The sequence below is a fragment of the Pristiophorus japonicus genome, chromosome 17, assembly GCF_044704955.1.
Source record: "Pristiophorus japonicus isolate sPriJap1 chromosome 17, sPriJap1.hap1, whole genome shotgun sequence".
In the NCBI taxonomy this organism is placed as follows: domain Eukaryota; kingdom Metazoa; phylum Chordata; class Chondrichthyes; family Pristiophoridae; genus Pristiophorus; species Pristiophorus japonicus.
In genome coordinates this window covers 103,229,153-103,244,780 of record NC_091993.1, presented here as the reverse complement: position 1 = coordinate 103,244,780, position 15,628 = coordinate 103,229,153, and the positions used below count along the sequence as shown (strand labels likewise).

The 15,628-nt window shown below is 46.8% G+C and overlaps 1 protein-coding gene across 2 annotated transcripts in view; it reads left to right on the top strand.

Moving 5' to 3' along the window:
- The window catches only part of celsr2 (cadherin, EGF LAG seven-pass G-type receptor 2), a 329,991-nt gene that overhangs the window by 246,852 nt on the left and 67,511 nt on the right, over positions 1–15,628 (top strand). For both annotated transcript variants that reach the window (XM_070858973.1, XM_070858972.1), the window contains exons 9-10: positions 3,510–3,676; positions 10,721–10,906. In XM_070858973.1, the coding sequence (XP_070715074.1) occupies positions 3,510–3,676; positions 10,721–10,906 (353 nt within the window). The remainder of the gene's footprint in view (positions 1–3,509; positions 3,677–10,720; positions 10,907–15,628) is intronic.

Below are 15,628 nucleotides of genomic sequence, written 5' to 3'. Positions count from 1 at the left end.
GGAAAAAGAATGCTGAAATAAAAGTCCACATTTGTGCATAGCTGCTTTCAGCAACATCAGGACATAAGACCCAAATTTGGCCCTCCGGTTTTTTCGGCGCACCTCCGAGCCCTCCGCCGACATTTTAGATCAGAAGCAGTGGCAAAAAAAATACTTGCGATCATGGCCGATTCTTGGGCTATCTGTGGAGCTGGCGTGACGCAGAACAAAGAGAGGGGGGCGGAGCTAGGTCCCGCCGCTGAAAACAGTGCTGGGACTTCTGCACATGTATGCTCGAGTCTGCGCGCATGCGCAGTAGCTCCTGGTACTGCAGGCTGTGTGGGAGGGCCCGAAGCACGCCGTCCCTAGCTCTGGCCGAATGGGGTCCCTCATTGGCAGCCCGCTGCGTTCCCTAAGGTAGGATTTCTATTTTTTAATTTGTTATTTACTGATTGATTTTGGTGCTTTAGGGTTCCTTCTGTTTTATTTGTTAATTAATTGCTTATTACTTTTTGTGCTTTATTTGGTGCTTGGTGGTGCTTTAAATGTAGTTACTTGCGCCGATTCCTTAACTGTAAGAAAGGTCTTTCTGTGTGGACAAAAGTGGACACATACACTGCCCTAACTTTTTACTGGCCAAATTGGCATAAATGGTGCAAGTGGCTGGGAATGCCTCCTTTTGAAAAAAAAAACTGAACCTAACAAAAAACCTAACTATCTCACTTACACTGGCGCAAATTAAATGGCCATATTTGCAACTAAAAAGATAGTACAGAAAAATCAAGTTACACCAAAAAAAACGGTGCAACTCACGGGGAAATTTGGGCCCAAAGAGGGACTGCTGTTCCTTTATACTTATGTAGTCTTATTTTCTTCTTTTACTTTAAAGGGCTGAGTACTTCAAAGTAAAGTGAACCAAATTCAAGTATATACAAATGAATCTAAAATAAATTCAAATCATTTTGGACCTGGAAGTCAGCACAAAGACGTGTGAAGTGATGCATTTTGGAAAGAAGAATGAGAAGAGGCAATATAAACTAAATATAACAATTTTAAAGGTGGCACAGGAACAGAGAGTCATGGCGGTTTGCATACAGAAATCTTTGAAGGTGGCAGGTCAAGTTGAAGAGGAGAACATTGTTTACTCAGCGAGTTATTATGGTCTGGAATACACTGCCTGAAAGGGTGGTGGAACCAGATTCAACAGTAACTTTCATAAATACTTTGGATAAATACTTGAAGGGGAGAAAATTGCAGGGCTATGGAGAAAGAGCAGGGGTGTGAGACTAATTGGATAGCTCTATCATAGAACCGGCACCATGGGTGGAATGGATTCCTTCCGTGCTGTAATGATTCTATGTTTCAATGAAACCTGTGCATTTGCGCTTGTTTGTAAAACTTGTATGCTGAGGGAAGTCAGTGCTGTGACTTGGAATGTCTTTTTATGTTTTTCATTCAGACTTACTGTTGGGTCACATAAGGAACATGTTGGATGCATGACGATTTTCCTTTGCTCCAGCCCAATCAATGAAGCACCTTAATCCCAATTTTAGAAGGTCTCTCAAAATCATTCGAGTAACACAATCCTTTCCTACACTAGGGGGCCTTTAGGTGTCATTTAGTGCTGAAACTAGGCCAGTTTTGTGTTGCAAATATTCATCCAAACAGAAGTGCTTTAAAACTCTCCCAAGCTCATTTCGCTAAGAATGGAGGCTTTGATGTTATTGGTTTTGATTATCATTTATAAACAGTGAATGTGTCAACCAGCCCCCTACCGCGTAAAAGATTCAGGCTGAGGACTTCGATACAAAAACAGGTGGTACCACCACAGAGCAAGGCCACCCATAAAAAGAACGTAGGCAGCATTGTTATTTTGGTGCTGCCTGCTGATTTAAATGAGCGTAACGCAGCACCTCCCATGCAACATGCTTTGTCAGGCGGTAAGATCAGCAGGAGGATGAAGGTTGGATCTAAAGTGCCTGTGCGCCATTATCAGGAAATCACGATTTATAAAAGTGAAGTGCAATGTTTCCGGTTATGTATCTCGTGTTTTGTACGTTGGCGGAGAGGGTATGCATGATAAATCAAAGCCTAAAGATACTCTAATCTCTCATATTTTAAAGAATGCAACCCATATTTCTGATTCTAATCCCTAGAATACAAACAAAAGCAACCTATTCTTTTTATACACATATATAGTGAATAAGCTCTGATTTTACAGAGGGTCTACTCGCTGGCAATGGCTGCACGCACGGGTGTGCTTTGGAGAGGGCGTTAAAAGGAGCGGCGACGTCCAAAATTGCTCAGCGTGTGTTAATTCAGGGTTGCGCAGCGATTGGCGTCATGCTCCTGATCATTAATATATTTGAAGTGAGTACTGGCAACGGCAGCGCTGCCGACCTGCCCAATATGGCAGCTGCCGCATTCCGCGGAAGATAGGCGGCCGCCATTTTGTTTTTAAAACCATCCTTAACGGTCGGCGCTGAAGGTTCGAATTTCTAGGCCGCAGTTCTCTACTCCAATGGCTCACTTAGTTACTACACGGATACTGGGCACTACAGATTGAGAATGGCTCGAGTTTCAATGCATGTCTGTGCTTGAGTTAGTTCCTGGCCAAGGAAAGCAGAAGTCAGCCAGGGTTCCTTCTCCTGGTAGTCATCCAGCAGCCTCTCCTTGAACTGCATGTATGAGGACATCAGGTCAGATGAGGAGAGGATAATGTTTGGCTGCAATATTGTCAATGGTGGAATTGCTTGGCAGTGCTACTACTGAAATGTGGGCAGTTGAACGAGGCTCAACAAAAAGTCAACACTTTCAGGAGAAGTGAGATCCTTGGCTGAAAAAAGAAGAGGAGAGGAATGCATTTCTTCACTTCTAGGTTGCTTGACATCATTCGGGTATCCTTTTTGACTGAGAAGTGAGAGGACAGACTAGACTAATTAAATGTTCTCCCGCGAGTGCCAACAGTGCTGTGGTTCAAGCGGGATGGATTGAAGGGTTATCAGTTTTCACCCTCCCCCTCTGTGATGGAATATCTCTTTTTCCAAGGGACTTTTTATTCAGAAGCCTATGCAAAAACTAAAGAAACTCATTGTACCTTATCAATAACTGATTTACCTCTCCTGTTCTTTTATGTATTCAATCTTGGTGCCCTGAAATATGCACCTTGAGCCTTCACTTTGGGTTGTTAATTGAAAAAAACAAGTAACGGGCATCTCTGATATTTGAGCTCACCAGCTGCTCACCAGTTTGAGCTAACAGATGTGTGTTAAGCTAATGTGAGTGAAGATAAGTTAATATGTATTGACAGTCCGGCTTCTAATATTTATCCCAATTTCAAAGTATTTCTGAAAGGCAAGTTAGAGTTCTATATATGGAGGAACTCTTAAAAGTTTCAGATGGTTTATTCAGGCTGCTAGTTATTAATTGATAGTGCTATGAATTGTAATGTAGCTTTACGATTTGTTTAATAATTCATGCAAACCTCCCATAAGAATATAGTGGTAAACTGATTTTTTTTGTTGTTGCAGTAATGGCCAGTCCCCAACGGTTCCTGGGTAACAGCCTCGTTTCATGGAGTAATCTTGTCAACACAATCACTTTGCCCTGGTATATTGGGTTGATGTTCCGTACACGGCAGGCAACTGGCATCTTCATCCGAGCAGAGGCTGGTCAGTTCTCAACAGTCAGCATTCAGGTTGGTAATTACAGACATTGAAACCTTTTTGAAAGCTTTACAAGTTATTTGCATGGAGATGTGTGTGTATATATATATATATATATATCCTAATATCCTGGATGTCACTGAGTATAACCTGAAAGAAACATCAAAGAACAAGGAATTAGGTGGGTTAATGGTGCATTACTTCGGACCTTTACTAAATGTCTTGACTTTGAAGAATGCTCGTGTGTTAAAAATAAAAACAAAGATTAAAGAGTTGTCATCACCAGCGGAGTGGGGCGCTACCAGTTACTGCCGCCACTAAACTCCCACGGAATTTAGTGGGAGTCGTTAGCAGCGCCGCGCCTGGGTGGAAAGTCATTTGCGCCCCGTTAGGGAACGGGAGGCACAAATGACCTGAAATTCCACCCCGTAGGCTAATAACAGTTTTATTCATCGTATAAAATATACACCTTCTAAATAAATGTGCCAGGATTGCCACTTTGGGAGTTATAGCTGCCAATTCCGCTCGGACTCAACCTGAGGAAGCTGACCCAGTTTCGCTAGTCTGTGTGTGATCCATGGACAGAGGTAGTAGGCCATACCGTTCAGATGTCCATGTAAGTTAGCAGACCTGGACAAATTAAAGTTATGCCACATACCATACACTTGGTGTGAACTGTGGCTCTGTGGGTAGCACTCTCACCTCTGAGTCAGAGGATTGTGGGTTCAAGTCCCACTCCAGAGGCCTGAGCATAACATTTGGGGTAACACTCCAGTGCAGTACAGAGCAGGGGAGTTATCCCTTGTTCTGGACAATATTTATCCCTCAATCAACAATCACTAAAAACAGATAATCTGATCATTATCATGGTGCTGTTTGTGGGACCTTGCTGTGCGTTTATTAGCTGCCTCGTTTCCTACATTACAACTGTGACTGCACTTCAAAAAGCGTAAAACAGCTTTACTGGCTGTAAAGCCATTAGGGACATCCTAAGGTCATGAAAGGTGCTATAGAAATACAAATCTTTTACCTCTAAGTAAATACTTTTGAACAATTGGAAACAGACACACTCAATGGGGTGAGGAATTATAAAATGATACAAATATAAATGGAACATGATGGCTCTATCAATGTCAAATGCAAGGCTTTGAATAGAGACTTGGGGTTAACAACAGCAGGCCGCTGACCCCCGAAGTTGAGCACTGAGTCCTCAGATACTCACTGTGGTAAAAGACTTTCATTTGAATTGGACAAACTGCCTCATCATCAGGCTTGATGATCAAACAGAGTGGGTGCTGCAGACACAACACGATGCTGCCTTTAAATTGATATACAAGTACAAATTGAGTACCTCTGTTCTTCTTGAGATGGATGCTCTTTCCTCACCAACACCAGCGCCCCCCCACCCCCAACCCCACATGTCTGGTGCCCTCCCATTGTCCCACACCAGGAAAGTTCTGTCAAACAATCGGTTTCCAGCTGCCCTCTACTGGTCACTGATGTCCCATGTTGCAGCCCTGGCTGTCCTGGCACATCGTGAGGGCTGCAGCTCGGATTATCATGCTGTTTTATGTGCCGGCATGGAGAGCTTCAGGCTCGTATTACATATCCGAACGAGGAGACTTTCAGTCTGTCCTGGTTGACCTAAATCCTGGTCCTAAAAAACTAGGTGTTATACTCACATACATTATGAACATCATCATCATCATCATCATAGGCAGTCCCTCGAAATCGAGGAAGACTTGGTTCTATTCCAAAAGCAAGTTCTCAAGTGACTGAACAGTCCAACACGGGAATTATGGTCTCTGTCGCAGGTGGGACAGACAGTGGTTGAAGGAAAGGGTGGGTGCGGAGTCTGGTTTGTCGCAAGCTCCTTCCGCTGCCTGCCCTTGTTTTCTGCATGCGCTCGGCGACGAGACTCGAGGTGCTCAGCGCCCTCCCGGATGCTCCTCCTCCACTTAGGGTGGTCTTTGGCCGGGGACTCCCAGGTGCCGGTGAGGATGTTGCACTTTATCAAGGAGGCTTTGAGGGTGTCCTTGAAACGTTTCCTCTGCCCACTGGGGCTCGCTTGCCGTGTAGGAGTTCCGAGTAGAGCGCTTGTTTTGGGAGTCTTGTGTCCGGCATGCGGACAATGTGGCCCGCCCAATGGGCTATGAAGAATAAATAGAATTATAACTTCCTCTGATTTGTCACACTGCTTGCCCGACATCCAATATTGGATGAGCAGAAATTTCCTCCAATTAAATACTGGGAAGACCAAAGCCGATGGAGGCTAAATTGGATAGCCCCCAAAGACGGGTGTGGGAATCGCAACGCGCTATTACCCCATGCCCGTTCAGTATAATACAGGCAGCATGCCATCTTTGTGCTGCCTGCTCATTATAATGATTGCTGTGTGCAGCCAGCGGTAACTGCGCTGTTCATTGGCTGCACGCATCAGCAGGGGGGCCCAGTATTGTTACTTGCTGGCGCTACTTAAAGCTAACCTGCACCTCTTAAAGGGAAGGTGCATTGTGGCTGCTGGAGGTGCTGAGATCGTTTGGAATAGTGTTGTTCAACAATCAACAATGGTTGACTACGGGAGAAGTCCTTCAAGGCTTTCTGACACTGCCCTTGAGATCTTGGTGGAAGAGGGGGAAAGGAGGAGAGATGCCCTGTATCCACAGCGAGGTAGGAGGCCGTCTGGACACACAATGAGTAGGCAGTGGGAATAGTAGCTATGGAGGTAAATGCCAGGACTTTAGCCCCGAGGACTTGGATGCAGTGCCGTAAAATGTTTAATGACCTCACGCGAGTTGTCCAGGTCAGCAAATGCGTCTTCAAATGCCATATCCCACCAACTGCGCCACTAGCCTCAGCCACTGCTCAGTTCACCACACCCCCATCACTCACCTACCAATAATCTCTATCAATCAGGACTTATACCTAACATTCATATGCTTCACCTCACCCTCGCACACTGTTGCAAGCCTCACACCCACAACTCACAGCTTGCACACGTTGCCAGCTATTCAACCATGATAGCCTCATCACCCAAACATATTGCACCGCACTCATTGACACACTTCCCCCTCTCGTGCAGGAGAAGGTGGCGCACAACCAGAGGCAGCAAGAACTAACTGGAGGAGGACAGGCACGCCTACATGTTCTAACTCCCATGGAGGAGACGATGCTGGCCATTATGGAAAAGGCCATTGCTGAGGGCGTGGCCAGCGGCGGGGCTGAATCCATGAAAGATGATATCCTCATACCGTATCCTCTTTCTCACATCCCACTTCCCCCTCAATCCACAATCGTTTCTGACTGACCAGCTGCAGATGGTGTAAGCATGCATTTCTTCCTTTGTCCTCTTCCCTCACCACAACCCTACCTTTGTCCCTTTTTCCTTTCAGATACCCAAGAACTGCAAACTTCCCAGGCAGTGGAGGAAGAACCAAGAACACAGTAATGATGAAGACACGTCATCACTTGATTTCACACTCTCAGCCACTTGCTCAGATACAGACACTGCGCGTATCTCAAAGCATAGCGTAGAGGCTGAGACACTGGGCACAAGTGCGCTTGAGCCAGAGCAGGGGTCACGGGTAGCGCAGGTGCCAGCTCACCAGAGGGTTTTGCTGTAGAGGACTCGGATGAGGATTTCGATGGACCAGGCTACAGAAGAATGCTGATGGGTGATACAACAAAATGCTTGGTGCATTGACAAGCCTGCCAAGAATCCTGCGATCAATGTCTAGGAGCATGGAGGAGTTCGGTACCAACTTGGCTCAGGGCTTTGCACAGAGCTTGGAACCCATCCTTTCCAGCATGGAACTGGTGGCCAACTCCATCGACACACTTGTAAAACCAACCATGATGCAGCGTCTAATGGCCGGTGCCTCAGATTCCATTACAGCATAAGTGCATTCCCAGCTCAGACTGCAGTCACGAAAGGTCAGCTTGCTCCCATGCAAGCTCAGACTGCTGCCGTCATGGCTGTGGATATCAGTGTTCAAAGGGGCTTGCAGGGTGTCACAGCAATCCAGTAAACTGTCCTCCAACAGATTTCTTGGATTGTTGAGGCGCCGCCATGGGGGAGGGGCAGTGGCTCCGTGGAGAATGAAGCTGCTGTCCTCTCTCTGAATAACAGCATTCGTCCTCTCACCACTATCACTCCCCTTGCTGTTGTCCGTCAATCAGCCAGTCCAGACTGTTGATGCCCAGGCCGAGATGGTGTAGTCTGAAGCCGGGCCTTCTGGGCTCCGAGCTGCTCGAGGTCAGCCTCCATCTGCAGTGTCCCCCACAGAAAGTCAGTGGCCTTTCACCAGCCATGCTGCAGCCACTGGGGTAGCGCTGCGGAGGAACACGAGGACAGGGAAAGGCACACGGAAGACGAGCGCTAAGGGAATGCACAAGGGTGATTAGTTTAATTTTGTATGTAATAAGGCATGATTTCATTCATAAATTTGGTTTGGCTTGTGTATTTTGTGCTGGCTTTTATTTTTGCATTATGGCCAAGAGAACGATATGATGGTCTGTGACAGAGGGAAGGTAAGGAGTGTGGGATTGTTGGGGAATTGGGATTGAGGTTACTGGTATCGCACTTGAATTAGTTCTTCACGTATAGCCTGGGCAGAAAGGGGCTGTCTAGGCTAAATCTTTCCTCTTTCCTCCTTCCTCCTCTCCTGCGCTCTCCTCTTCCTTCGTCGTCTCTTCCTCCACCTCCCCGTCGTGCTCCTGCTCCTCAGCTTCTCACCTGATAGGTGGTAGCAAGGGCTGTTCCCTCATGATGCCCTCAAGGTTGTGCAGCATGCAGCAGACTACCATAAACCTTGAGACTCGTTCAGCCGAGTCTGCAGAGCTCCTCCAGAGCGTTCCAGGCAACAGAATGTCAATGTCAGCATGTCAGTTGTCTGCTCGATTCACAACGTCAGGTTCCACGTGTACGCTGACGACATCCAGCTCTAACTCATGACCACCTCTCTCAAACTGCCATGTTGCTTCTCCGACACCCAGTAGCAGAAATTTACTCCAACAAAATATTGGTAAGACTGAAGCCATTGGCTTTGGTGCCCGCCATAAACTCAGTTCCCCAGCCACCGACTACATCTCTCTCCCTGGCAACTGTCTGACGCTGAACCAGACTGTTCGCAACCTTGGTGCCGTACTTGACCCCGAGATGAGCTTCCGATCACATATCCGCTCCATCACCAAGAACACCTACTTCCACTTCAGTAACATCGCCCAACTCTGCCCCTGTCTCAGCTCATCTGCTGCTAAAACCCTCATCCATTCATTTGTTACCTCGAGACTCAATGTTTCAATGCTCTCTTGGCCGGCCTCCCATGTTGCACCATCCGTAAACTTGAGCTCATCCAAAACTGCTACCTGTACCTTAACTCGCACATGAGCTTGCTGATCTACATTGACTCCTGGTCTGGCAACGCCTCGATTTAAAAATTCTTACCCTTGTTTTCAAATCCCTCCATGGCCTCGTCTGTCCGATTTTTGCACCTTGCACATCCCTGATTTTTGTCACTCCACCATTGGCGGCCGTGCCTTCAGCTGCTTCAGCCCTAAGCTCTGGAATTACCTCCTTAAATCTCTCCGCCTCTCTAGCCTTTTCTCCTCCTTTACGACACTCCTTAGAACCTACCACTTTCCTGTCCTAATATCTCCTTATGTGGCTTGGTGTCAAATGTTGTTTTACATAGGATATACGGCACAGAAACAGGCCATTCGGCCCAACCAGTCCATAATGCTCCATAACAAGTTTGATAGCACTCCTGTGAAGTGCCTTGGGATGCTTTACTTCGTTACAGGCGCTATAGAAATATAGGCCCCAAGTTTCCACACGCGGCAAAACAGGTGCCCCTCCGAGCTGGGCGCCCGTTTTTCGCGCCGAGAACGGCGCCTGAAAAAAAACGCGCTATTCTCGAGCGCTTTGTGGGGGCAGAGCCTACCACTCGCACCGATTTTGTAAGTTGGAGGGGGCGGGTATCATTTAAATGAGTTTTTTTCGTGCCGGCAACCCTGCGCGTGCACGTTGGAGCGTTCGCGCACGCGCAGTGCGAAGGAAACATTGGCACTCGGCCATTTTAAAAAGTGCTGCAGAAAAAGTGAAAATTTGTTTATTGAACCCTTGCAAAGGCTTGTATTTTAATTTTCTTGATATTTCTGTGTGTGAGGGTGTGGGAGTGCATTCGGTAATTAAAGATCGACTGTGATAAACGGGACACATGCACTTGTTTGAGACTATTCAAATTCTTTGTAGCTGTTCAATGTTTAACATTTTTTAATAAAACCACATTGCCCTTCCATGATCAGCACTGAGGCTTCTTGCAGCTTTCTCCCCCTGCCGTCCGTCGGGCCCGTCGGGAACGGCTGCCTGAACTTCTGAGGCTTCCTGCAGCCTTCTCACTGCCTCCCCCCCCCCCCCTGCCGTCGGGAACGGCTGCCTCAAGTAATGAGGCTTCCTGCAGCCTTCTCCCTCCCTCCCCCTGTCGTCGGTCGGTCCCGACGGCAAACCGCTGCCTGAAAGGCCTGCCTGAAGCACTTTCACACAGGTAGGAAGATGGTTTATTTAATCTTTTCTTTGCTTATAAATTTTTATTCAGGTTGGATTTATTTGTATAATATTTGTATAAGTATAACTAAGGATTTATTGTAGAATTTAATGACTTCCCTTCCCCCCCTCCCCCCCCCCCCCCCCACCTCGTTCCCGACGCCTAATTTGTAACCTGCGCCTGATTTTTTAATGTGTAGACAAGGTTTTTTCAGGCCTACAAAAATCTTCACTTGCTCCATTCTAAGTTAGTTTGGAGTACGTTTTCACTGTGGAAACTTTCAAATCAGGCGTCAAAAAAAATTCTGTTCAAAAGTGAAACTGTTCTACCTGACTAGAACTGCAGAAAACTTAAATGTGGAGAATTGCGATTTCTAAGATACTCTGTTCTCCACCAGTTGCTCCTAAAAATCAGGAGCAAATCATGTGGAAACTTGGGGCCATAGGGTGGTGGTGTTGTTTAGTGCAGGTTGCGTTTTTTGTTTTGTTTTTTTATCCGATATGTTTAACAGTGATATCACTTTCTTTTCAGCTCAGTGAGGGAAATGTGATGCTGAGTGTGTATCGCTCGAGCAGCCGGGTCACAGCACTGACTATGGACCAAATCAAAGTGAATGATGGTGATTGGCATCACTTGCAACTGGAACTTAAAAGTTCCAAAGATGGCAAAGAAACAAAATACACGGCTCTCATGTCTATCGACTATGGACATCACCAGGTAATGACTGTCGTATGAAAAGCTATTTCAAACTTTGCAATTTAATGTTTTTGGAGGGAAGGAGGAAAATTTCAATTAGTTTGCAATAAAAGCTGTCCGTAAAAATGTAACTTGTAAATTGGGGAGTCCCCTAATGATTGAGTGAGTGCCCGTACTCCATGATTATGGAACTGAACTATACAGTTCAGGCATGTTCCATATTCAGCTCCTGGGCGTTGCTAAGTTTGCCAACGTTCTCCGAGGAAACAGCAGGGAAATTGTGGTCGACCTGAGTGACCCTGGGTCAGGGAATAATCCGAGAGGACTCTTACAGCTGATTCTGTGTCTCAATCCTTGTCGGAAGTGTGTGTGTGTGTGTGCGCACAGAGATCCCGAGTAAGGAGATGGTCTTCACACTGATGACTTCCATGATGAATAATCAAATGATACTTTAGTGTCCACGCTCACTCGTGAAGAATGATCAGTTGAGTGAGGTACTGCATAGGTGCTTAAAGAACCTAATCCCAGTACGAGTTAACTGCCTTCAAAACAGGAGGGGCAAGGACATAAATAAATAGAATTGAGGTGTTGTCGTCATTATAAAATTCCCAAAAGATCTAAAGTCAACACTAACTAATTTGCACACAAATAATGTCTTTTGCTGAAGTATTTCAAGGTGCCAAGCCCCTGCAAATTTGGGGTCAATGCACTGTTTCCCTTTTACAGTGAAGATTAAATCATGTCTCCATACACTAAAAATCCAAGTCACCCATACACAAAGAACCTCAACCCACTTACCATTTTTGCTTTTCACTTCATCACCTCGTCTGGTCTGTTCCTCCACCATCCCCTTCCACTACCTGCTCAGCCTCTGCTAATAACTTTTTGGGCTTTTCATCCGGCTCTGATACTCTAGCTATTGATGCTACCACTACTTGTGTGTCCGTTGCAAAGCTTTAGCCTCAACTCTTTACATTTCTTCCGCCAGGAAGGTGGGTAAAGACTCTTTCTTCGTTGATACAAAAAGACCCCTCCTTCACTTGTCTAAATCCAATGAGGGAGCATCAGTTTTTAATGCACCAGATCTGGGAATTTTAAGGAGCTGATATTGAAAGTCAGTATTACCCACAAAGCACAGAAAGAACGATGGAGCAGGTAAAAGAACTTGCAGGCCACAGTCGATTCATAAGCTTCATCTTGGACACCCTGGCCATATAGCATGAAAAACTAACTGACCACCAGAGGATCCAACCCCGCCACACGCGCGCGCACACACACACACACACACATACACACACACACACACCCACACACCCCCCCGCACGCGCCCCCCCCCTGTGCGCGCCCCACGCACATCACCCACACACCCTCACACCCACACACCCTCACACACACACACATCCTCACACCCACACACACCAACAACCCCCACACACACCAACAACCCCCACACACACCAACAACCCCCACACACACCCTCACACCCACACACACCAACAACCCCCACACCCACAAAACCCCCACACCCACAAACTCTCACACACACACACACACACACACACACACACACCCACCCGTGCCGCCCCCCCTGTGTGCGCCCCACCCCACGTACATCACCCTCACACCCACACACACCCTCACACCCACACACACCCTCACACCCACACACACCAACAACCCCCACACACACCAACAACCCCCCCACACCCACACACACACACACACACACCCTCGCACACACACCCTCACCCACATATACACACGCCCCCCCCCTGTGCCACCCCCCTGTGTGCGACCCACCCCACGTACATCACCCACACACCCTCACACCCACACACCCTCACACCCACACACACCAACAACCCCCACACACACCCTCACACCCACACACACCAACAACCCCCACACCCACAAAACCCCCACACCCACAAACTCTCACACACACACACACACCCACATTTCCCCCCCCCCCGTGCCGCCCCCCCCTGTGTGCGACCCACCCCACGTACATCACCCACACACCCTCACACCCACACACCCTCACACCCACACCCACACACACCCTCACACCCTCACACACCAACAACCCCCCCACACCCACACCCACACACACTCACACCCTCACACCCACACCCACACACACCCTCACACCCTCACACACCAACAACCCCCCCACACCCACACCCACACCCACACACACACACACACACACACACACACACACACACACACCCTCACACCCACACACACCAACAACCCCCCCACACCCACAAACTCTCTCACACACACACACACACCCTCGCACACACACCCTCGCACACACACAAAAATCCCAGGTTTCTATACTTGAGCCACCATTTACTTCACCTCTGCTGCTTGAAATGCTTCATCAAGATGTGTTTCTGTGTATGTATGGAACATTTTTGATTGAATATCTTCCTAATGCAGGTGAGAGCCTTACTGTCACACAGACACGTGCATTTGGACCACAGCTGACTTTGATTAGGGGTGAAGCTTTGAGGTAGTGTTACAAACATTAGCAAAATTCAAAACTAATCTTTGAAATTCAGGGATTATTGTAAGCATTGTTCACTTCCCATTCTGTCCTTGCAACATATGAAGAAAGGATAAGGAAAAATCGCATTTAAACAGCTCGTAGTCTGCTGGTGCTTGTTGTTCGATAATTACTGCGCAAGTTAAAAGCATAGATTGCTTCTGGATGATTGATATCTTATAACTCAGTAAAGTATCTACTTAAGTGACATGTCACAAATGTTTTTTTAATTTAATGAAATATTGATACTGATTTCATGTCAGGAGTTGGAAAATGCAATGAATTATAAAAATACAAGAGATGGTCATAAGCAGAGATAAACATTTGAATAAAAACTTTAAATCATTTAAAATCTAAATACTCAGAATCTGGATATCAGCTTTTGCACTAGAAGTTACTGAGCAACGAAAATGTCTAAAGAGCTCAGTAAAGTTTATTGTTAGGACCCCAAGTTGCACACCAGTAACTAAAGCATGAGGGGCTGGGTTTTCGGTTCTGGTCATTTTGGGACAGTAAAGTTTGTGCCCGGGAACAATTTGCACCTCAGTCAGCAAAATTCATCAGCTGGGCCTAGAGTGTGATGTGGAGCGCTAAGGGAGGCGTTACACACCTCTCTTAGAGCGCTAGGCCAGCTGAGCAAGCAAAAATCCTGAGCTAAACAGCCGGCCTCGGAGCGCTGTAAGAGAGGCCTGGGAGGCAAAGAAAACACCAAAAACATTCCCAATAAATACCTCACGCCACCACAACATAAATCACAAAAAAATACAATTACACTCGCCTGAGGGTGACAGTACTTACCTCACTGCAGCCGCTACAGCTCGGACCGCCCACTTTCACAGGCAGTCCCAGCACAGCGCTCTATGGAGCACTAAGGGTTGGGCGTGTAATGTATGTATGCCTGGGTTTACCTGCCACCAGGGGGAGCGACCTTCGGAGGTCATTGGGCCACAGACATATACATGCAGCGCTTGTATATAAAGAAAGCCTCCGTGTTTAATCTTTTTGAGAGCTAATAAAGTAGAGTCAGGTCGCACCTGATTGAGTTCACGGTACTAAGCCAATTGAGTTATTGCATATGCAACAGGACGGTAGCCAAAAATCAAGCTGGTGTCGCAAGCAGGGGTGTTGCACATTGGCTCACTTCTTCCGGGCGGTAATGCTCTGCGCCCCGTCGAAACCGGCACCAAAAGTCCCGCGGGGCGCTGGAAGCTGGCTGCCTGCCCGGAAGTGCTTACCGCCCCGGCTGAAGCCCGAAAATCCATCCCTCAGATGCATCATCTCTCCCTCCTTCGAGCACCGGGAGAATCAGACCCTTGTCCCCGTCACTAACACAATGCCGTGTAAACAATGTGCACAATCTAACAACTCGCCATCAGAAACATTTCTAAACTTCAGCAGAAAAGAAACTCCTGCCTTTTACTGTCATTCCTCGGCCCTGTTGCTGACAGAATGGAAGTTTCGGAGTGACTGAAAACACCACCCTTTTTATGCAGCGTGATAGTTTGTGACTTTTGTTTTAAGCCATGAATTGTTATGCTCATCAAAGGTCAGTGCTGAGAAATAGATCATTTGTCCCATCTCAGCATCCAGTGCTTAGAAATCAGGCATGAGTTAGAACTCCCCCTAGTCTCGACCAACTTCAGAAGAGCATCTGTAACTTCAAAGTTCTTGATTTGTTTTTCCATTTTCCCATGCTAGCCATCCCTGTGGCACCTCTGAGTGACACTACAATTTAGTGCATGAGGGACCAGTTTGAGATAGCCCCATAATATATCGCATAGTGTCCTTAACAGTCATCAAACAGAGAGAACTTTCGCCACCTTTTATAACATGTATCCTAATGTGAACTGATATGAATCAGGACAAATTCATAATCATCTGGTGAGATCCAGTTAAGCAGCTCAGAGCACTTAGCATTATACTAAAGGTTTCATGAACTGCCTTTTTGTTTTAAGATGAGCAAAACAGGAGCGGTAGCAGCGTGGTAGTGTTACTGGACCAATAATCTAGAGGCTTGGACTAATAATTTGGAGACAGAAGTTCAAATCCCACCACGGCAGCTGGGAAATTAAAATTTAAATACATCTGGAATAAAAAGCTAGTATCTGTAATGGTGACCATAAAACTCATCTGCTTCACTAATGTCCGTTAGGAAAGGAAATCTGACGTTCTTACCTGGCCTGGCCTAT